Below are 20,880 nucleotides of genomic sequence, written 5' to 3'. Positions count from 1 at the left end.
AGCATGTCTTGTTTCTAATTCATAAAACAATGAAAAGCATTTAGCAACTTTTCATAAATCATTATGCATTAACCTACTACCTTTTTCCTACTATCTGTCTCTGACATCCACTCCAGCCCTTCTACAACTATTGTCAAAATACCCTTCTCCAACTTCATCCTTCCACCTGCTGCATTCCTTCCTTTTCCTTTGCTTCCACATAACCTCCTGATGTCTAGCCTCTCTTAATCCCTGATGGTAACCACTTGTAGCGTTCGCTACATATCAACGTGCCACGATTAGATCACTGGTCGGCCCGGACGAGGGAAAGAGACAGATAACACACACAGTGTGAGCGCCAACTTCTGCCTTTTATTGCGCAGTTAATTCCTTTTATACTAACAAGGGGAGGCGGGATTACAGGTACATCACAAGGCTGCAACTAACCCTCCGTCTTTCCGTGACATCGCGAGATCTTCCGAACGCCGAACCCTACAACCATTCACTATGCAACCAGCTCTACACTTCTGGAAAACCCCTGCAGGAGACTCCATTCAACTCGACTATGCCCCAATACCTCCAAAGGTATCTGGAAATTGTTTCATTTTTCAAAGAGGAAGCTGAGATCTTGACCTTGTAATTCACTTCTTCTTGCAATAATTTTACTTCTCCCATACCAAATGACTACAGCAATTAGAATTAGTTGCTGCCTGATTATTTGTTAAAACAGGGTTTAACAAAATTGTCAAACAAGGTCAGCAGTTGATTGACCCTGATTACTGATTAAAATGAGAAAGGTTTTTTTCTGCGATATTGTTACATTGATAATCATAACATACAACAGAGAACTATTTGTATAGGAAAACCGACTGTAGTAGTATTAGAAGCTCAAGTGACAGTCAATACTCCACCTACCTCAGAAACATTAACTCCCTACATCTTAATGCTCTCTTTAAGTCAGCGTAACAACTGATAGCCACCACAGCTGAGAGAGCAAACTTTAAACTTTTTCTTCAGACTGTTTTTACCATTTAGGTTTGACCACATGACTTGCAGGCAATCCAGAGACACCCTATATACTGGACCTATGTCAAGACAACTACCATAGGAGCTGCTGAGACCATCACCTACACATCTTGTGACCCAGCTGCATGGCCAACTGTCCTGGTTTCAGCTGGGATAGAGTTAATTGTCTTCCTAGTAGCTGGTATAGTGCTGTGTTTTGGATTTAGGATGAGAAGAATGTTGATAACACTGACGTTTGCAGTTGTTGCTAAGTAATGTTTAGTCTAAAGTCAAGGATTTTTCAGCCTCTCATGCCCAGCCAGCAAGAAGGCTGCAGGGGCACAAGCAGTTGGGAGGGGACACAGCCAGGGCAGCTGACCCAAAGTGGCCAAAGGGGTATTCCATACCATCTGACGTCATGTCTAGTATATCAACTGGGGGGCGGGGGGGATCGCCACTCGGGGACTAACTGGGCATCAGTCAGCAGGTGGTGAGCAATTGCATTGTGCATCACGTGTATATTCCAATCCTTTTATTATTACTATTGTCAGTATATTAGTGTTATCATTATTATCATTTTCTTCTTTTCTGTTCTATTAAACCATTCTTATCTCAACCCACGAGTTTTACTTCTTTTCCTGATTCTCTCCCACATCTCACTGGGTGGGTGGGAAGTGAGTGAGTGGCTGTGTGGTGCTTAGTTGCTGGCTGGGGTTAAAGCATGACACCAACCCATTCTATCTTTTGCAGTAAAGCAACAGAATGAGAAAGCCATTGCCTATCACGCACTTACTGAGTGGTTACCACCACTCTCTCCTAAGTCTCCCACTTTACGCCTTCCCTTTCATTTGAAGCTTCTGTTGTGGAGCCAAAGTCCAATTTTGATTTCTGGCAGAGGAAAAAAATTAATCCTAAACACAATGAAATTCTAAAAAGATACAGTACTAACTTGAAAAGGCAGCTATTTGTTACAGACTAAGATTACAAGTTACTTTTTTTATTTATTACAGTGAATACTTAAAGTTGGGTTGGAATAAATACAAGCTTTTTGTTTTGAAATTTAATTCAGTGGAAGCACGGGTCTAGCAACTCTAGAATAGGCTGGGTTTTGCCAGATACCTACCTCCTGGCGTGTTTGAATGTATGTGATTGTTTCTGTGCAGTATCAAGGCAATTAACTCATTTCCAAAGCAGAACTGTTCCCTGTTTTCTTGGGGGAACTTTATGTCACAGACTTGGGATTGTGTCAGTGGAATAGTTGTTTCCTATACAGACCAAGTTTCATGCCTATGAAAGAGGGGTGCAAAACCAGAAAAAATGTCTTTCTCCGGGTGATCTTTTCCATTCCAAGATCAGGTCTTTACAAGAAGAAAAGTGAACATGAATCTCATAGAATCATAGAATATTTTGGGTTGGAAGGGACTTTCAAAGGTCGTCTAGTCTAACCCCAATTTGATTCAGAAGGCTCCATGAAGACAATATAAAAATTAGCAGACAACTTAGATATGTTACCACATTAAGATGTTTCAGAAGCACTTCAGAACATACCCATTAGTCTTCTGTGTTGAGTGCAGTTTTAGCCATAAGATCATCTGCCTTAATTATTGCCTGATGCAGATGGAGGGAACTGGCTTCTCAAAAACAAATTATAAAAAACCCTATTCTTTGGCACAGGTACAGCATGTAACACTTTCATTTGTGGTCACAACGTGGTTTAGGTTTTTCTCCTCCCTACCCACATGGATATCGAGCTGATGCTAACATAACTGTACAATCATGTAAGCGTTTTCACATACATGTAACAGCAGACATTCTCTTGCACTTCAGTATCTTTCTTACTATATACTGTGTAACACAAACATTCTAAATAACAGGAAAATAAACAAGTCAAATTATCATCATTAGTATCAGTACTGTCATAAATCTAACTTTTAAATCATCACATAACTTTTAATCATCACATATTTTTATTTATAGTTACTACACTTGCAGTTATCTACCTTGATCTGAGACTGCTGGTTTACACAGAGAAAGGTCTCCCTCATGTGGAAATCTGCCTACCAGCTGTAAAATAAAAACTGCATTTTGCTTCTTCATAAAGGTTCCATTGCTTAGATTTGCAGATTTATTTTTGGCAAGTATCAATTAGTATATTTTTTACAACTTTTTAGTTTATCAGAGCTATCATTACAGTGTGAAAGGAAAAAAACCTTTGATAAGATAGGATCACAAGATCTTAAACATGTTTAAAAAGAAAGCAAAATACTTCCAAATTCAGTCAGAATGTATGGAAAATTAATCTAGGCAAAATTCGCAGTTTTTAAGATAATCTTGCATCTCTCAGTTTCCTCAGCTTTCCTTTATAGCTGTTCTGAATACTGTTCAAGCTGTTCTCATATGTGATTTTCACATATTGCCTTTTCATGACCCAGCAGAACTGGGGTCTAAAACTGTAACTATGAGAGTTAGAATTGACTGACTTATGTGGTCTGTTAAACCTACGTAGTTAATATGTTTCAGCTACAAATATTTATGTTTCCTCACATGCATAACTAGTGTGGCTCAAAAATAAGTCCTGTCAAATTTTCCAATTCAGACACTAATTAAGCTCCCTTTTTTCCCCAGTTTAAATGCTTTAAAAGAAAAACACATAGAAATAAAGTTTCAACTGAACATTCACAATTGTCATTTTTTCCCCCTGAAACAGATAGATAGATTTGACCCAAAGTGAATGCCTTCTGTTTTCATTTCCTAGAGAAAGAGGAAGTCTTTTGAGTTGACCAGGCACATATTCTTACTTTGTGGTTGAATAAACAAATAAAAAATAACAACCATGTTTACAGCTATGGTTCAAATGCCTAAAATATATTAGCTAATAACCAAAATTAAAGTTTGTTCATAAACATGTTGTAATACCAAAACCAAAGTAAGGTATGATATCTAAAGACAAGGAAAGTGCACTTCGATTAGCAGTTTTATTTGGATGGCGTAGACTTGGCTTGTAAGACTCTTTTTTCCTGATCTTGCAGAAAAAATGCAAAATAACTCAATTACTTTCACACTCCCACAGCTGAAATCATTAAATCTATGAAGCTTTAATGAAGCACCTCTGCATGCTACACTGTAAAGGAATAGGAAAATCTTGGACTGACTTTTACTATTCCCACCAGACATCCTTTCCCTTCCTTCCTTATATGTATCTCAAAATACTTCACAAACCACCAACTGAAACCATTATAATTGCTCAAGTATAACTTTTTGGTGTTGATGTTGATACAGTTTGGAAAACAAAGACCTGATCTGTGATCATCAACAAAAACGTGGTGGAAGAACTGCCAAGGTCATAGACTTTGGCTGGTTTTCCTCAATGAAGGGAAGAAAGTTGTAGCTCAAATAGTACGTTTTTTTTCTTTTCAGTTATACTGTATAAGTTAATAAATGTTACAAGAATTTAATGGGTATCAGAATGAAGGCTAAAAGTATCACACAAGCATCTCTGCTGTAAAGCTGTCTGGAACAGGTTCTCAGGAAATTTGTCAGGAAGCTAGAACTCAACCCAAACTGTGATGAAATCAAACACACTTCCCCTCCATCAAAGACATTGGTGAGCCGTCAATACAATAGAAGAACACAGAATAATAATGAATCTGTTTCTTTTATTGCTGGTAGTGTCCTTTTTTTCCCCTCCAGTTTTAAAATCTGTTCACAAGACAAAGTTTAAATGCATCTATTAAAAGAGAAACATGGCATCAACTCCCCATACTGATTAGTATTATTTCATAACAATTAAAAAAAATTACCATCCAAATTCCTCAGCTTCTGCACATCTCAGAATTTTTTTCCCTGATGTGTTGAATTTTGCAGTCCTATGCAATTTTAAAAAATCACATTTTTATTTAACAATTTTTAAAAATCATCAAAAAGTGACCCAGTTTCCCTAGAGTGATACACAGTTATGATGTGAAATACACTGACATTTCTAGCTCATTCCATACTTATATGCCATTACAAAGGAACCACAATTTTACTGAACACATAATCCCTTACTCAATAGGAAAGCTCTCTGGCTTGGTTTACGCTCCAAGAAATTTTGTAGCATATCCATCCCATCCAAAGATCCTCCAGGTTTCAAAATGAGGTTTCTGTATTTCATCCCAGCCTGATAAAAGGTAAAGCAGAATGTTAGTATTTCTTATCTTGCAAACTGCTTCTTTTCTGTAATTGTTGCTTATTTAAAAACCTACTCATGATTAAAACCTTCCCTCCTTCCAGATTTTCTTAATACCAAATCATGATACACCACAAGTATAATTTAGATCTGCTGGAAGAACTCAGGAGAGCAGAAATTTAACCTACTCTCAAAGAAACCATTTTTCTTGTGGTTTTACACTGTTTTGGAAGCTACAACCACAACTTGTCTGGAAGACATTCTATAAAGCATAACACACACACAACCTCCACATGGTCTTCAGTGATGGATTATCCACATGACTGACTGGCAGGAAAAGGGAACCTAACATCCATTCTCACTTAATTGATGTTTTCTCTTTCTTGAATCTCTGTTTGGAGAACAGAGATGACAGTTCAGAGATAGATGTATCACTGAGGAATGACATTGCACATATACACATATGTATAGTAGTATATATAATATATACAAACACATCTAACTCTCTTATTAAAGTGTCTTAAAGTAATGAAGATGTCACTCAGGTTTTATCTTCAGGAAGAAACATTACTTCAGAAGGAATGGATTCCTTTAAAAAGAATGAACCAAGCTTCTGAGACAATAGTAAGTAATGAGGACTTTCTTAACAACAAGTCATGTTTTAAAGAACATAGCTGGAAAGTTCTGGGCTTCTGAGACATGATTATGAATTAGAAAATATTATTTCGCATGCAGATGTCCCAGATGCTTCTGATACTGAAGAAAACAATGTTCTTCTTTTTAGTCACTGTATATACACATATATACTTCCACGCCATGTCAAAGCTATGAGATTACAGGACCACACTGCTTCCTGATAGCTGTACTGCAAAAACAAGCATGACTTAATTGCATTACCAATCTCTTTGTCTGAATTACAGCTGGAAAAAAACTAAAAAAAAAAAAAAAAAACCTAAAAAAAAAAATAAAAAATCACTGAAGCATGGCTTATAATTCACTATTTGTGCTAGTTTCCTGAACATCAGCAGCAAATGAAGATATTATTCCTTGTAGTTTAAAAGCATTATTTGAGTAGACTTGAGTCTTTCTTTGCTGTTGTCTCTCCATAGCCAGAGCATTGCTCAGTTCTAGGGAGACCAGAGGATATTTCAGATAATGTGCAAGAACTGAGGAGCATGACAGCCAATTAAGTTAGAGTTAAGTGTTTGCTGAAGAACTTTTATAGATATAGTCTCTGAAACTAGTTTCTATAACTGTTGCTCAAAACAGGAAGGGAGGTTTTATTCTAACAGGAAGAGGTAAGCCAAATTTCTAAAAGCTCTAGTCATAATACGATAAATGTTTTCCTTTCCTGCTGTTCTGAAGAGTAGTCTAAATGTAGATATAATGAAATACGAGTAACTACAAAAATCATATTGGTATGTACTATTTTTTTATTTTGTTTGTCCCATCCTGTGGAACTCTATTACACTTACATGAAATGCAAATAATGAAAGCAAGTTGAAAGAGAACCAATTTGAGAAGATAGCATTGCTCTGAAGAGAGAGGGAAACTCTCCACAGTTACCTCTGAAGTTATATTAGCATTCAAGCAAAGTGTGTGCGTGCACACATATGCTAGAGAGTGAGTCATACACACACACATATAATCATTTTTGTTCCTCACTCTTTAGCCTGGATAGCAGGCTTCACATTAAAAGAGGCACTAGTTGCCTTGTAGCTGAACCACAGCAAATATTCACTCCTGGTACAATTCACTTCTTTTCAAAGCCTCCTATACACAGACAAAGAAAACAAAAATCCCCCCCCCCCCCCCAAAAAAAAATCAGAATAAAAGGCACTTTAATCCCTCAGGAAAAGTAAAGGTCACAGAGCAATTCTGGCAAACTATAGCTTAGGGTTTTGACTATACAATCACTCAGAAAAGAGTTTTGAGAGTAGGGAGTAAAGCTAACAGAAAAAAAGTCTGTGATAACACTGGAGGGGTGTGCATGTGTCAGAACAGAGAATGGACACAAAGTCCCACAAGTCTGGCACCAGCACTCTTATGCATCTCTCCCAACTGCTAGGAGTTTAAAAAAAACAGCAAGTCAGACCCCTCCCCAAATGCCACTTTTAAGATCCACATGAACAGCATTTTATTAAAAAGTTATTCTCTCATTTAACTTGCCATTTCTTCTCTCCTGCTTTTATTTATGAGTGACAACATTGCCATTGAATAAGCAGGTATGCTTATTCTCACATGTACCTGTCATGAATCCCTAGCACTTCAAAGTCAGTCTTGACCTCCAAACCTTTCGTCACCTCTCCTCTCAAACTACTCAGTTTGCTGCTTTTCTTCATAAAACCCCTTTGGATTTAATAAAATCCAGTGGCCTAACCACTGTCTCGGTTTTCTAGTCCCTATCCCTGTCTCCTCTTTGGACTCCTCTCTTCGTCCCGCTCAAAGTCTAATCTTGTTTACTTTCTCCACCCTCTAGAGGGAGGGACAGTTCTAGAAGTTCTGGTTGCTGTGGTAAGGAAAGGGAGGAATGAAGGCAAATTCCAGGAGAGGAACACGGAAGTCAAGCACTTTCTACTCTACTCTCTCCTTTACTTCTCTCTTGTATACATTTACTGAAGGGATGAACTAGTGCTGGCTGCTGAATCCAGAGTACAGATGAGAGGATCAGGAAAACTGAAAGGTCTTTCCAATGATAGAAATGCAGCCTCTCAACTCACAAGTCTAACACTATAATCTCTGAAAAATAAAAAAGATTGCCAGAATTGGCAGGACTACTAACCACATCACTAACTATCCTTCCTTTCCGCTGGAGACAGAAGAGGCTGAAGAATTGCACAAGGGTAAAAAAGGCCAGTAAATCTAGAACTTGTCAATGATTTGAACTTCAAAAGCCACTTGGGAGAAAAACTACAGAGGAAAAAATTTGCAAGTTATGCTGTGCTGTGAAAGAGAAAGCTCAAAATAAATTCAGTTTTCTATATAATAACTACATAAAAGTATCACACACTTGAGGTACTATTAATAGAAATAGAGCACCATTATCATACAGCTTTCACAGCAGAAGAATATGCATCTGCTTTTGCAATGGAGGAATATTTTTTTTCAGTCTAAAGTTAGAGGAAGGCATTAGTCAATGCAACACAATGTCTTAAAAGTGTCATAATATAATATTAAATATATGACTGTAACAATGATATTAAAATCCAAGTGCTCTTGGAAATTTTAAGATTATTTTCTAAAGTAGTTAAGTTACTTCTATACCTTTTTGTTGTTGATCTGAACTTGACAGATACAGAAGCAGTACTTGAGACGTTATACCTATGGATAATGGTTGCAATAAATGTGGTTTCAGAGACAAAGTGCAACAAAAGTCTTCGGTAAAAAGTATTCATCACCTACCTTTGGATTCATTATTCCTTCTTGCTTAAAGCAGCTATAAAAAATGTCCATGGAAAACACTTCACTCCACAGGTATCCATAGTACTGACCATCATAACCACCTGCCAGATGTCCAAAAGTAGCTGGCATGTTTGTTCCTTGAGAAGTAGATTAACATTAATTTATTTAAATCAGATGCAGATATTTGTTTGATGTATACAGTATTTCAATTTTAATAGTAAATTAATAAGGAATTTATATCAACAACTTTGAAACTTCTAACATAAAGGGTCTAAGTATGCCTCAAAGTATTGGCCATATTCTGTCGACTACAAAGGAAACTCAATTTCCCATTTTAGGCTAGCTGCACATCCAACACAGACGTGACCGAACATCTGAAGTGGTATTCACATCATGTCACCATAAAATATAACCTTCAAAAGGTTAAGTTTTATATTTACCTTAATCTTCCTTCAGAAGAGATGATTAAGATTACCCCAAGTTTCAAAGTAATTATTTTGGCTTCATAAAGTAGATTTTTTATAAACAACTCTGGTTTTTTTGTATGCCACGCATTATTGGGAAAGAAAGGCATGTTTAACGAAACCATTTGGACATGCCCTATAAAAGCTTCATACTGACATACCTGGGGTGGCAGGAATTCCTAGAGTCTCCATACAGTATTTAGCATATTCATCTGCTGGGTCAACAGATGGCTTTGTATGCAGTGCCTGGTCAACTTTGCTCAAAACAATCTGACGGAGGGTTAAAAGGCCTAATTGGGTAAGAACATTTAATCAACTAGCATCAAAGTAGCTGGAGTTTCTTTAGCAACTTTCATTCAAAGATCTCAACATGCATCCTAAACTACTAGAATTTTAATCATGGAAAAAAAATTTGGTGTTATGTCATTTCCATCTGAATTGCTTCAGTTATAAAAAGTTGACAGACATATTTTTAATAAAGGAATTGTCATTATGACCTCCTTCTTTTCAAATCTCATTTTCCTCACAGATGAAAACCAAAATAAAGCAGGTATTTTAAAAGCAACTTTCAGTATATAAAATTATGTTTTCAGCTGTCTTCACTTCCAGTATACCATTTCATTCAGGGCTTGCACAGATGGTAGTAAGTATATCTATCCTAAGACACTTCAAAGAACAGCAAGAACCGCTGCTGTAAGCTTTTTTGAAGAAGCTACAAGATATGAACTTTTACTCAGGCAAAATGCTTATGTAGCTACAGTGCCTGTACAAGCCAGAAGGACAAGGACTTCTTGTTCAGCATAGGGAAGCAGTATGAAATAAACAGCAGTGGCTTAATGACAAATTGTACCATAAACAGGTAAGACTATGATATTGGGGGAGTCCTGATTACAGGGACAGAGGGGTGAGAGTGACAGAATAACAATGAGATGATAAGTAATGGCATGAGATTACAATCTCAGTTTGGAGATACATGTAAAGTGGTACAAGACGTGGAAGGAGAAGAGAATTGGGACCTTAGTTTGGGAAGGCAGTATATCTGCGGGGAGGGTAGAAAACATGCACTTAAGTTTCTGGATTGAGAAGTTAAGAGGCTGTTTGAGCAATGCAGGGCTACAACACTTCTGTGTGGGATATGCTCTGTATGTTCAGTAAATTAGCAAACAACTTTCATGTCTGTCAAGTGTCACATGCAAATCAAATGTAGATGATACATGTAGAAAATCTGATATTGCATTCATTCACAGTGCCTGCCCTGGGCTACCAGAAAAAAAAAACCAACAGAAAACCCAGGATCTTCCCCATCACCCTCAATTTTAAATAAGAAAAGTTGGTAGGTAAAAAAGTCACATGGAGAGGAATGCAAAGGTATTTTAGTCCTGTGGGTAGCTTGGAAAATCAGAGCTGCTACTGTTCCTGCAAATAGTGGTATCTGTCATCATAGCCTTTATTAGTGGTGGTACCCACACAAATCAACCCAGAAAGACAGTGGTAAGTGTACACACAGAAGAAATGTAATGGGCTTATTATGTTTGTCTTTAATGTTTCCCACCAATTTTTTAAATGATACATTTTTATACATATACTGTGGGGAGAGAGAGCAGAGATATACCTGTATTAGCCAGTCTAGAGGCAGCAAGTTTCTCAAGGAGAGCATCTCCAACGTGGCTCTCATCTTTATAATGTCTTGACATTTGCTGTAGAGGTTCTTTTTCCCACACCCAGTTCTCAAACATTTGTGAAGGTACTTCTACAAAGTCTGTTTCCACATTAGTTCCACTAAACCTAGCAAAATCAGTCTAAAAGGAAAAGCCATTGTGTTAAACAAAAATAGAAGCCAAGAATTCTAGCAGAATATAAACTTTCAGATGTCAGAATTTCAGTGTTAATCACAGCAAAAGGAATCATTTGAACACATCAATGATAACAATAAAATTTATTTTAAAGAAAGGAGGGCAAAAATTCAGATATAAGACTATTACCAAGCAATGAAATAGAGTACTCAATAGTTGTTTACTGCATTCTCTACTGGTGTGAAACAGCACTTCAGTTTTCTTCTTACTATTGATTTTTACCTTTTAGATTGACAGCAATGTAAATGTTTCCGTGCTGTCTTATGACAATGATATAATTTGTAAATCATTATAAAATCTTGTTATACTACCCCAAACTAAAATAAAGTCCAATTATACACTTACAAAATAGTTGTTGTATTACAGTCTACTGCACCAACACAAAGATTTTACTTGACCAACTTATCCTATTAAGCTTTGTCCTAACTGTCTTCATTCTTAAGGCATATGGTTAACATATAGCACAATTTTTTGAGCCAGTAATACATGGCCTGAAATAAATGAATCCTAGCAACTTTATCCATGAAAGGTCTCCAGATCTGACACTCAAATCACTGATAGAAGAATCTTCCTTCTGAAAGCCAAGCACATTAGAGCTTTTTTTTTTTTACTTTAGTATTATCAATGACTTCATGTTTTAAAAGCCCCCTCAGATACTAATTTTGAAGAAAATCTTTGTACAGTTAAAAATCTTCATTAAAATATATTCCAAACCCAAAACATTTCTCAAAATAAAGTAACTTTCGAAAGACAGTTGTTCAAATGCCAACAGAAATTATTCTCACTCCACACTTGTCCTGTAATAAGCCTACCTCTTCTCACCAACCCAATTTTCTTACTCTTCCCTTCTCAGCAACATTCTAACAAAACACTTCAAGTGCTAAAAGTAAAAGGGAATTCCCAGTTTCCTAAATGCCCTCTTTAAGAGTTGTAGCTATTTTTAAGTTCCATCCTCCATCAGGGAATAGATGCCCACAGGAGTACTGGCTTTTGAACTTACTTTCTTGCAGGGTTACCAAAAAAAAAAAAGCATGTATAATATAGGACATAACATTGAACTGACAGCTAAGTCACATGCATATATCTTCCTCTTGTGTCTTCAGAAGAAGAGCAGAAAAGGAGAAAATATTTGCCTTTATTTACACTTGTGGGTTACTCAAATCCATAGTTGTAGCAAGCTGGCCCTTCTTACTGTACTTGCTGAATAGCAGCTATGAAGAAAAGCTAGGAAGCATCATCTGGGAAGAAATGGTGATAGAAGTGACTAGAACAAAAGGCAAGAGGAGGGCAAGGGTTTATGGCCCTCAGATATCGTCATTTACCCATACACAAGTGCACCATGCTAACAAAAAATATTAAGACATTTGGTTCAATAGCTCTCCCTCCCTAACAGCATAAACAGATCCCGTCCCTGCCCTGACACCTCGCTTTCCAGCACACCCCCAGTACATTACAAGGAGTATCAGTTGCCAAAAGCTGACCTTTACCAGCAGCCCACAGATTCCCACCCAGTCTGATGAACGCATACCCTTTAAATGTCAAGTTTTAACATGCTTAAACAAATCATCATATGAAACAAGATAGTGCTTTGAACACACAAATCCCAGAGGACAGGGTGTTCTTATGTAGGACTATGAAGTTATTTGCAGGTGTGCAAATAACAACTAACATAAAATACAACAGCAGCAAGCACGGTAGCTATGCACATGGAAACCACGTCAGCAGTAGGAGAGACAACTGGAAAGCAGGCCTCCCTGACCTGTGGGCAATTCCACAGTGAGTGAAGTACATATGCATTGGAATTGTTGGCTTCGGCTGCCCAGAAAGGGCTCTGCAACACTCAGGCACATCCTCATTGGTTATCAAAACGTTGTGGTCAATTTTGTATGAATGCTGAATGTGCCCCATTTATACACACCTTCTAGGTAGTTTAAAAGAAAGTACAGGTTATATTTCTCAATTTTTGACCTCAGAAACACCTGTCTTACGGTGAAGATGATCAAATAATCATTATATTTTTACCTTCAACATGATGCAAAAATATCTCAGCCAGTCTAGCTACTTGTTCTGAAGTTTGCTTCAACATAATTTGTTTAATTTTGAATTTAGTATACAGATTTCTATGACTTTGTTTCTTTATTCTGCAGTCCTAGTCTCTAGGATCAAGGTCAAGAATTAAAATCTAATATGTGTCATACTTCTCTGATTTTATTATTTGGTACTTATTTATAAAGAAGATGAAAGCAGTGCTACACAAATTGTGGATTTGTAGATAATTAAGCAAAATTTTTGGTAAATGAATACTGAGACTTGTCTCTCTGAAACGTAAAATTTTCATTAGGTCAATAATAGATTTATCATCCGGTGGAATCAGTTTTACATGTAGGTAAATACGGAACCAGCAATTTGACAACTTTATTGACATCTTGATGCAAAATCTGCAGACTAGCTTCAGTGCTTTCTGGTCACCCTGAGAACCCTGACTGTCAGATAGGAGAGCAGAAAATAAAATAGCTCAGGCAAGACCTGTTTTATGCTTTTGATGCCAAGAGTGATAGGTCTCAAGAGTACTAAGTGTTAAAAAGCTGGAGGTGATCTGGATTCACAAATTATTTGCATTCCTAGGTACAGCAACCTTTTTCTGCTTCTAGTATCTGGCATGCTACTAGAAGTAATAAAAAGCCCTCTGACAGCTGTAACAGAAGCCACTACTGAGCACCTTCTTTACCTCACACATGGATCTATTCACTCATCACAGGTATCTGCATGGTGCAAAGGCAAAAGTATATGTTCATATGAACAGGTTTTTCATAAGAAGGTGTATTCATTGCTGTAGTTTCAAATAAAAGCTAAAACCCCCCAACCTGCCACTTTGAAAAATAACCAAAAAACTGCATAGGTATTTTATTAAAATTAGAAACCACCAAAATAGACTTACACCTTGCTTTGAGACAGTGAAGAAGTCTTACACTGGAATTGAAACATCACTAACCTGTGCACATATCTGATGCATTACATGACCGAATTCATGAAAGTAAGTCTTTACTTCATCATGTCGCAGCAATGATGGGTGATCTGATGCTGGTTTTGTGAAGTTGGTTACCAGAGCAGCTACAGACATCATTCTGCTGCCATCAGAGAGAAGACAGCCAGGTTGGAGACCAAAGCATGCTGCATGCCCATACTTTCCCTCTCTGCGTAAAAAAATATATCAGACACTATCTTCAAACCGCAAGTCTGCTCACCAGAATGGCAAAGCCTATTCCATAACAGGGACAACCAGTCAGATTGTTTTTTTATCTTTTATCTGACTCTTTAAAGCTTTACATAAAGAAATTACACCTTTTCATGACTTCTGAGACTCACTAAGTTTAAGATTCTGTTAAGAGCACAAGGGGGAAAAACACCCAGTACTTAACTCACATGAATCACAGCAGCATTTACAAGAATCTGATTTTTACTCAAATACTGAAAGTATATATACTTTAGATGTCAAGTCTATTTTAAACTGCTGCTGTAACAGGAAGGACTAGGTTCTGTCCTCTGAAGCAGTACTTTTTCTTTTATTACAGGAGATAATACAGTTTACTGCATTTTCAGAGAAGCCTTAAATCAGTTTATATTTAAAAAAAGGTGTCAGCCAATTTATAAACTGCTAAAGAATAATTAAAAAACAAACACAAACAAAATAGTGAGAAACAGTCAAAAAGGACTAGCTAAGAATAAATCCTGTCAAATCAGTCTAGTCTCCTAATCTCTGACAGAACACAGATGATGCTATAAATAGCTACAAAGAGAGATGGAGAGCTACAGACATTAAACTGTGCTCAACAGGGATCTATTCTTGGTCCTGATCTATCTGGTAGTTTCTTTAGCAGTCTGGACAACAGGGTACAAAGTACACACATAAAGTGTAAAAAACTGGGAGAAACCAACAACACTTGGCAGGTAGGAATATAATTGAACAGATCTGAACAGACTGCAGTAACAGTTCAGCATAAATGAAAAGTAAAACACAGTATTACAGGAAGGAGAAAAGTTCAGAGAGGCAAAAAATTATGGACAACTGACTAGACAGCAATACTTCAGAAATGAACAAAGTAATAATGCTTCATAAACTGAATATAAGCAAGAAACACAGTGGTACTGCAAAAAAGAGAAAGAAGCATAAACAGACTGAAAACAGTCCAGAGGACAACATCATGAACACAGTAATAGTCTCACCAGTGGGACAAATATTTACTTCCAAATGCATTTAATTTCAACCACACCAGCAACCCACCAAGACCAATTCCATTTTAAACACATAAGTAAAACACTAAGTCATAATTACCTGGGGTAAAGGTCCAGATAGAACTGCCCTAACATTTCTCCTGTTGAATTATCCTTTACTGTATAAAGAGTAACGCTGTCGTGCCAAACATGAGCCCTTTCTACTTGTTCAAATACAAGTCCCAGCAGCTTCTGGTAAATATTCAGTAAGCCTTCTGTAACAGCCTCAATTGGGAAATATTCCTTCAGCTCTTCTTGATCTATGGAGTACTTCAGCTCTTCTGTTTTGTTCATATAGTAATGAAGATCCCATGCATTGATTCTTCCATCATAATCAAAGTTTCTTTCCTTACACTCCTTCTTCTTCAAATCTAAAATGAATTCTCTTTCTTCCTCAACCAATGGCTTTAGCTTCTTACTCAAATCATCTGAAACAAAGATTGCCTTGGAATCAACTTCTGTGTTCCCTACTGTAATGTGTATTCCTATAAAACACACTCACAACTTTAAGCACATGCCCCAAGACTGGATGCTAGAGTTTTCCATTTGTTGACTAACAGCAAGCAAACAGTCTGTTTTCCTGTCTTAGTGAGTTTTAATTGCAGGCATGCTATAAATACAGGAGTCCACATAGGCCTAGTAGTACTGTGAAGGGTTTTGGTAAATTTAGACTTTTTCAAAGACATCAGCAATGGAAAGTAACCGTAGATGCTTTTGCTTGAAGCCTTTGATTTTACCTCATGTAATCTCAGTTCTCTTGACGTGTTTCTGCAGAAACAGCCAAAGACTACAACTACTATTAGTTACTGTAAGTGCAACACAAAATTCAAACACTACTTTTTCTTCCAAGACTTTTCAAAACAGATTATTATCTACTTCTAGCTAAAGTCCTATAAAAGAACAAGAGATTAAAAAGTTCTTGCCTATATGATGGCTAGCTTCTAGACTCCCAAAGCCACAGGACATTAATCTCTTATGATCCCAATTTTTTCCAATACTGCTTTTCTTGGACAAGAAAGGGTCATAGCACTATTAATCCAATATATTGAATATAAAATATTTAAGCTTACTGAAACTCCTATGAAGTACAAACAGTACTTATTCTCCTGTAAGTATTTCTGGACTACCAGACGCTTATTTCTTCCTTAAGAATTCAGGTTAATGTTCACTATTGGTATCTAGAGTGTAAAATTTAGGAATTACCAGTCCTGTTTCTAGGTAGGCTATAAGGCACTATATGCATTTACATGACTGAAATACTGTTTGCAGCTCATATAAATTCAGAGTATGTCATAGGGCAGAATGCTTTTCTTCCTAGCCATAAGATCAGCTTATGAACATTGATTTAACACATGAATATGCAAGAACAAAGCAGAGCAAAACATACTGTCATGCTTGTAGCCAAGGATATATCGAAAGAATTAAATGAAAGCTGACAATTAATTTGATGAACTTTTTCCCTCTGCGGGAATTATCATGAAACATGATATTTATGCATAGAAAAGTATATGATCTCATTCTTTTAAAAGTTAAAGTCACAACAATAACTGCTAAATTATGAGGTGTGTCAGCTTCAAAACATGAAAAAACACAGTATTATATAAGCGCATTTAGAATTACAAGAATAATGGATAGAAAAGAGTCCAAACTACTTAAGTACACTTAAAAAAATCAGGTAATTCTAACATTTAATTATAAATGAAAATTAAGTGTAAGTTCATTGACAAACATATGGATAATTGGTATTGTCAAATACGGAGCTGAGCTCACACCATAACAGGAGAAAGACGACAGAATTACAGTTCAAGGAAGAGGCGCATTTGAACCTCTTTATTGATGTATGGACACAAAAAGCCCACTACTGTTATTAGTTAATATGTGTAATATGATTGGAATAACCAGGGAGCTGCTGAAGTCCTGTGTACAACCCCCATCAGTTAATATTTAAAATAGGGAAACAATAACTAGACAAGATTTAGGGTTTAGGAACTAACTACTAGACAATGGGGCTTTATGTTTATGCCAGAAAAGGTAATGGATTGTGGTCTGGTCAATAAACCTTGAAGAACCACTTGGAACTGCCAAGATTAGGGAAGAAGTAGGTAAAAGGTAATTCCTACAGGGGGAGATCATGACCACTGACTCATTGACCACCTACTCAAATGATACCACCTACTCAAAAGAAGACAGTGAAGGAAGAAGACAGAGTCTGCACACTAATTTACATGAGGGGCGAAGAAGAAAGAGCCAATCATTAAGGAAAATAACAATGAATATGTATCAGTTAAGCGTATAAATATGAGATTTTTTGAGACAAGGGTGTGCTGTCTTGAGACAGGCACCCATTCATGTGCATCAATGAAATTAGTTTGAAAATACCTCGACTCTGTGTTACTGGCCTGCATACCAGGTAAACGAACCCCGTTTGTGGGACAACAGTTTTCTGGTGACCCAGATGGGACTGCGCTGACACCCTTGCCTGGTTTGTCTTGCCGCATCCGACAGGGAGAAGAGACCTGAGTGGACTCCAGCACACGCTGACCTGTTGATCAGGGACTCCATTGGCTCCTCTCCTGTGGTCGGGTGGTAAGCAACGCAATGGTGCAATGCTACTGAAAAGAGGTATTTTTTTGAATATGAGAAAAAAGGGGGGAGAGGAAGACTACAGAAAAGCAGTGAGCATTTGGATCCTGCATAAGACATATCAAGGAGGTCATGCAGCAGAAGACAAAGGGAGACGTCCCTTGTTTTGGTAAGCATTTGGTTAAATTGGATTCTGCATAAGACATATCAAGAAGGATACACAGCAGAAGATGAAGGGAGACGTCCTTCGTAAATTCTTTTCGGTACCAAAATGGGTGCTACTGCTTCCCAGGAAGTACCCTCCTGCTCTCCCTTAGGATGCATCCTAAAGAACTGGAATAAAATTGGTTGAGATGCCCTAACAAAAGATAAATTAAAATGTTATTGAAATCAGTGGTGGCCACAATACCAGTTAGAGGATGGTGAGAAGTGATAAGAAAATGGATCTTTGAAATATAATACAATATTACAATTAATGTTGTTTTGTTGTAAGACTGAAAAATGGGATGAGGTACCTTATGTTGATTTATTCTTTACTTTGAGAAATGATGGGGATGTTTGAAAGAAATCTGGGTTACTACATTCTAAACATCAAATTGCTACAAATGCATTGAAAGAAAAAAAAGAAAAAGTAACTAAATATTGTTGTACTGAACATGGGAGTGGAAAATCTGACACTGTAGAAAATGAAGAGGATGTACAATTACTAGTATCCTCCCCTAAGAATTCAGAGGCAAATAGTTCGAGGGATGAAGAAAGTAATAATATGAGTCCAGTCTCAGGAAGAACAAGACAACAGAAACCTGTAGTGCAGGGTCCCCTTAGACAACTGGTGGGACCAGAAGGAACACCAGTATATGTACACGTACATTTACAACCTCTGATTTATTACATTGGAAGCAGGTGGTTGGATCATATCAAAGCAATCCTGAAGGGATGCATAGTACTATCAAAACTGTGATGATGACTCATAATTGGGGAGATATACAGGCCCTTTTAGAATATTTTTCCACTACTGAAGAAAGAAGAACAGTTTTAGAAAAAGCTGGAGGAGTGACCCAATGGCATGGGGGAGTACCTAATATGAACACTTACCTCTCAAAAGAAGATCCTCATTGGGACCCTAATATGGGGGGAGGAACAGAAAGACTAAGAGAGTACCAAAAATTTGTTTTATATGGAATTGAACACAGTGTACAGGAACCTAAAAAATTATCCAAATTATATGAAGACAGACAAAGGGATAAAGAGACCCCTTCTGCTTTCTATGAGAGATTGTGTGAAGTGGCACAAAAATGGACTGATTTAGATCCAGAAGATCCCAGTAATTTGAAGTTGTTTAATATGTTGTTTATCAGTCAAGTTGTGATAGATATTAGAAAAAAACCTACAAAAAGTAGAAGGGGCAGATGGAATGACAATTTCACAGTTATTATCCATTACATATAAAGCATACAGTAATAGAGATGAGGAGGCTGAGAAGGAAAAACAAGGATGGGCCAAAATCCAGACACCCCTACTAGCTGCCCTAAATCATGGGAGAAGTAGAAGGCAAGGAAAGGGATGTGGAAAAGGTGGATTTCAAGGAAGGAGAAGAAGACAGGGAAGCTACAATAGAGAAAATTGCAACACTCCTTTAGGAGCAAATCAACATGCATATTGTAGACAGGAGGGACATTGGAAAAAGAAATGTCCTAATCTCTCTAACTATCAGGGAAAGAGGAAAGAAAAGGTGTTGTGGTTTAACCCCAGCCAGCAACTAAGCACCACACAGCCACTCACTCACTTCCCACCCACCCAGTGAGATGTGGGAGAGAATCAGGAAAAGAAGTAAAACTCGTGGGTTGAGATAAGAATGGTTTAATAGAACAGAAAAGAAGAAAATGATAATAATGATAACACTAATAAACTGACAATAGTAATAACAAAAGGATTGGAATATACACGTGATGCACAATGCAATTGCTCACCACCTGCTGACTGATGCCCAGTTAGTCCCCGAGTGGCGATCCCCCCCGCCCCCCAGTTGATATACTAGACATGATGTCACATGGTATGGAATACCCCTTTGGCCACTTTGGGTCAGCTGCCCTGGCTGTGTCCCCTCCCAACTGCTTGTGCCCCTGCAGCCTTCTTGCTGGCTGGGCATGAGAGGCTGAAAAATCCTTGACTTTAGACTAAACATTACTTAGCAACAACTGCAAACGTCAGTGTTATCAACATTCTTCTCATCCTAAATCCAAAACACAGCACTATACCAGCTACTAGGAAGACAATTAACTCTATCCCAGCTGAAACCAGGACAGGAGGCTATTGAATTAATGACAGAAATCAGGTTACACTGAAGGGACCAGAGGAATCTATTAAAATCTCCCCAGCCAATCCTCTGGTTCCAGTTAAGATGGGGAATGAGATAATAGATTTTTTTAGTTGATAGTGAAGCCACATATTCTGTAGTAACTAGTTGTAAGGGGCCCTTAAGTAAAACTAAAATAAATATTGTTGGTGCAACAGGGAAAAAGACCTTAAGACCATTTTTAAAATCTATGGAGTGTTCAATTGGTGATACTAAATTAACTCATGAATTTCCCTGTATGCCAGAATGCCCCTTACCACAGCTTGGATGGCACATACTTTATAAGTTGAATGCACAACTAACCTTTTCTGAAGAGTCCGTTCAGTTGCATATTCCTCCAGAGATGACTTGGAAAGCCCAAATATGTTTAATAACTGAAAAGAATCCTGGCGAAGAAATGAATATTCCAGAAGAAGTACTAAACACAGTTATACCTTTGGTATGGGCAACAAAGACACCCAGACAAGTGAAGAATGTAATTCCAGTAATGACTGAACTTAAACTGGGAGCCCAGCCAGTAAGAAAAAGACAATAGCCTATTAAGCTAGAAGCCCAAAAGGGGCTTAGATAGGGGCTTTAGAACCTATGATAAGCTCCTTTTTGGAATATGGGCTGTTAAGAGAATGCCAGTCAGAATATAATACTCCAATTTTACCTGTAAAAGAAACCTTGTTCTTCAGAGTATAGACTGGTACAGAATTTATGAGAAATGAATGTGAGGACAATAGATGTCTACCCTGTGTTTCCGAATCCATACACTCTCCTTGCTTAACACTTATTTTACAGTGTTGGATTTTA

At 37.4% G+C, this 20,880-nt stretch overlaps 1 protein-coding gene across 5 annotated transcripts in view; it reads right to left on the bottom strand.

Annotated features, from left to right (window-relative positions):
• Positions 1-331: 331 nt before the first annotated feature.
• The window catches only part of NLN (neurolysin), a 47,719-nt gene continuing 27,170 nt past the window's right edge, over positions 332-20,880 (bottom strand). For 3 of the 5 annotated variants that reach the window (XM_075021608.1, XM_075021612.1, XM_075021609.1), the window contains 6 exons: positions 15,205-15,571; positions 13,864-14,065; positions 10,631-10,817; positions 9,180-9,308; positions 8,555-8,691; positions 332-5,143 (listed from right to left, as the gene is read on the bottom strand). In XM_075021608.1, the coding sequence (XP_074877709.1) occupies positions 5,009-5,143; positions 8,555-8,691; positions 9,180-9,308; positions 10,631-10,817; positions 13,864-14,065; positions 15,205-15,571 (1,157 nt within the window). In that variant the 3' untranslated portion in view covers positions 332-5,008. The remainder of the gene's footprint in view (positions 5,144-8,554; positions 8,692-9,179; positions 9,309-10,630; positions 10,818-13,863; positions 14,066-15,204; positions 15,572-20,880) is intronic. The other 2 variants (XM_075021610.1, XM_075021611.1) reach the window with 2 other exon arrangements.

This window comes from Buteo buteo, chromosome Z (assembly GCF_964188355.1).
Source record: "Buteo buteo chromosome Z, bButBut1.hap1.1, whole genome shotgun sequence".
In the NCBI taxonomy this organism is placed as follows: domain Eukaryota; kingdom Metazoa; phylum Chordata; class Aves; order Accipitriformes; family Accipitridae; genus Buteo; species Buteo buteo.
This window is presented reverse-complemented; position numbering and strand designations above follow the sequence as displayed.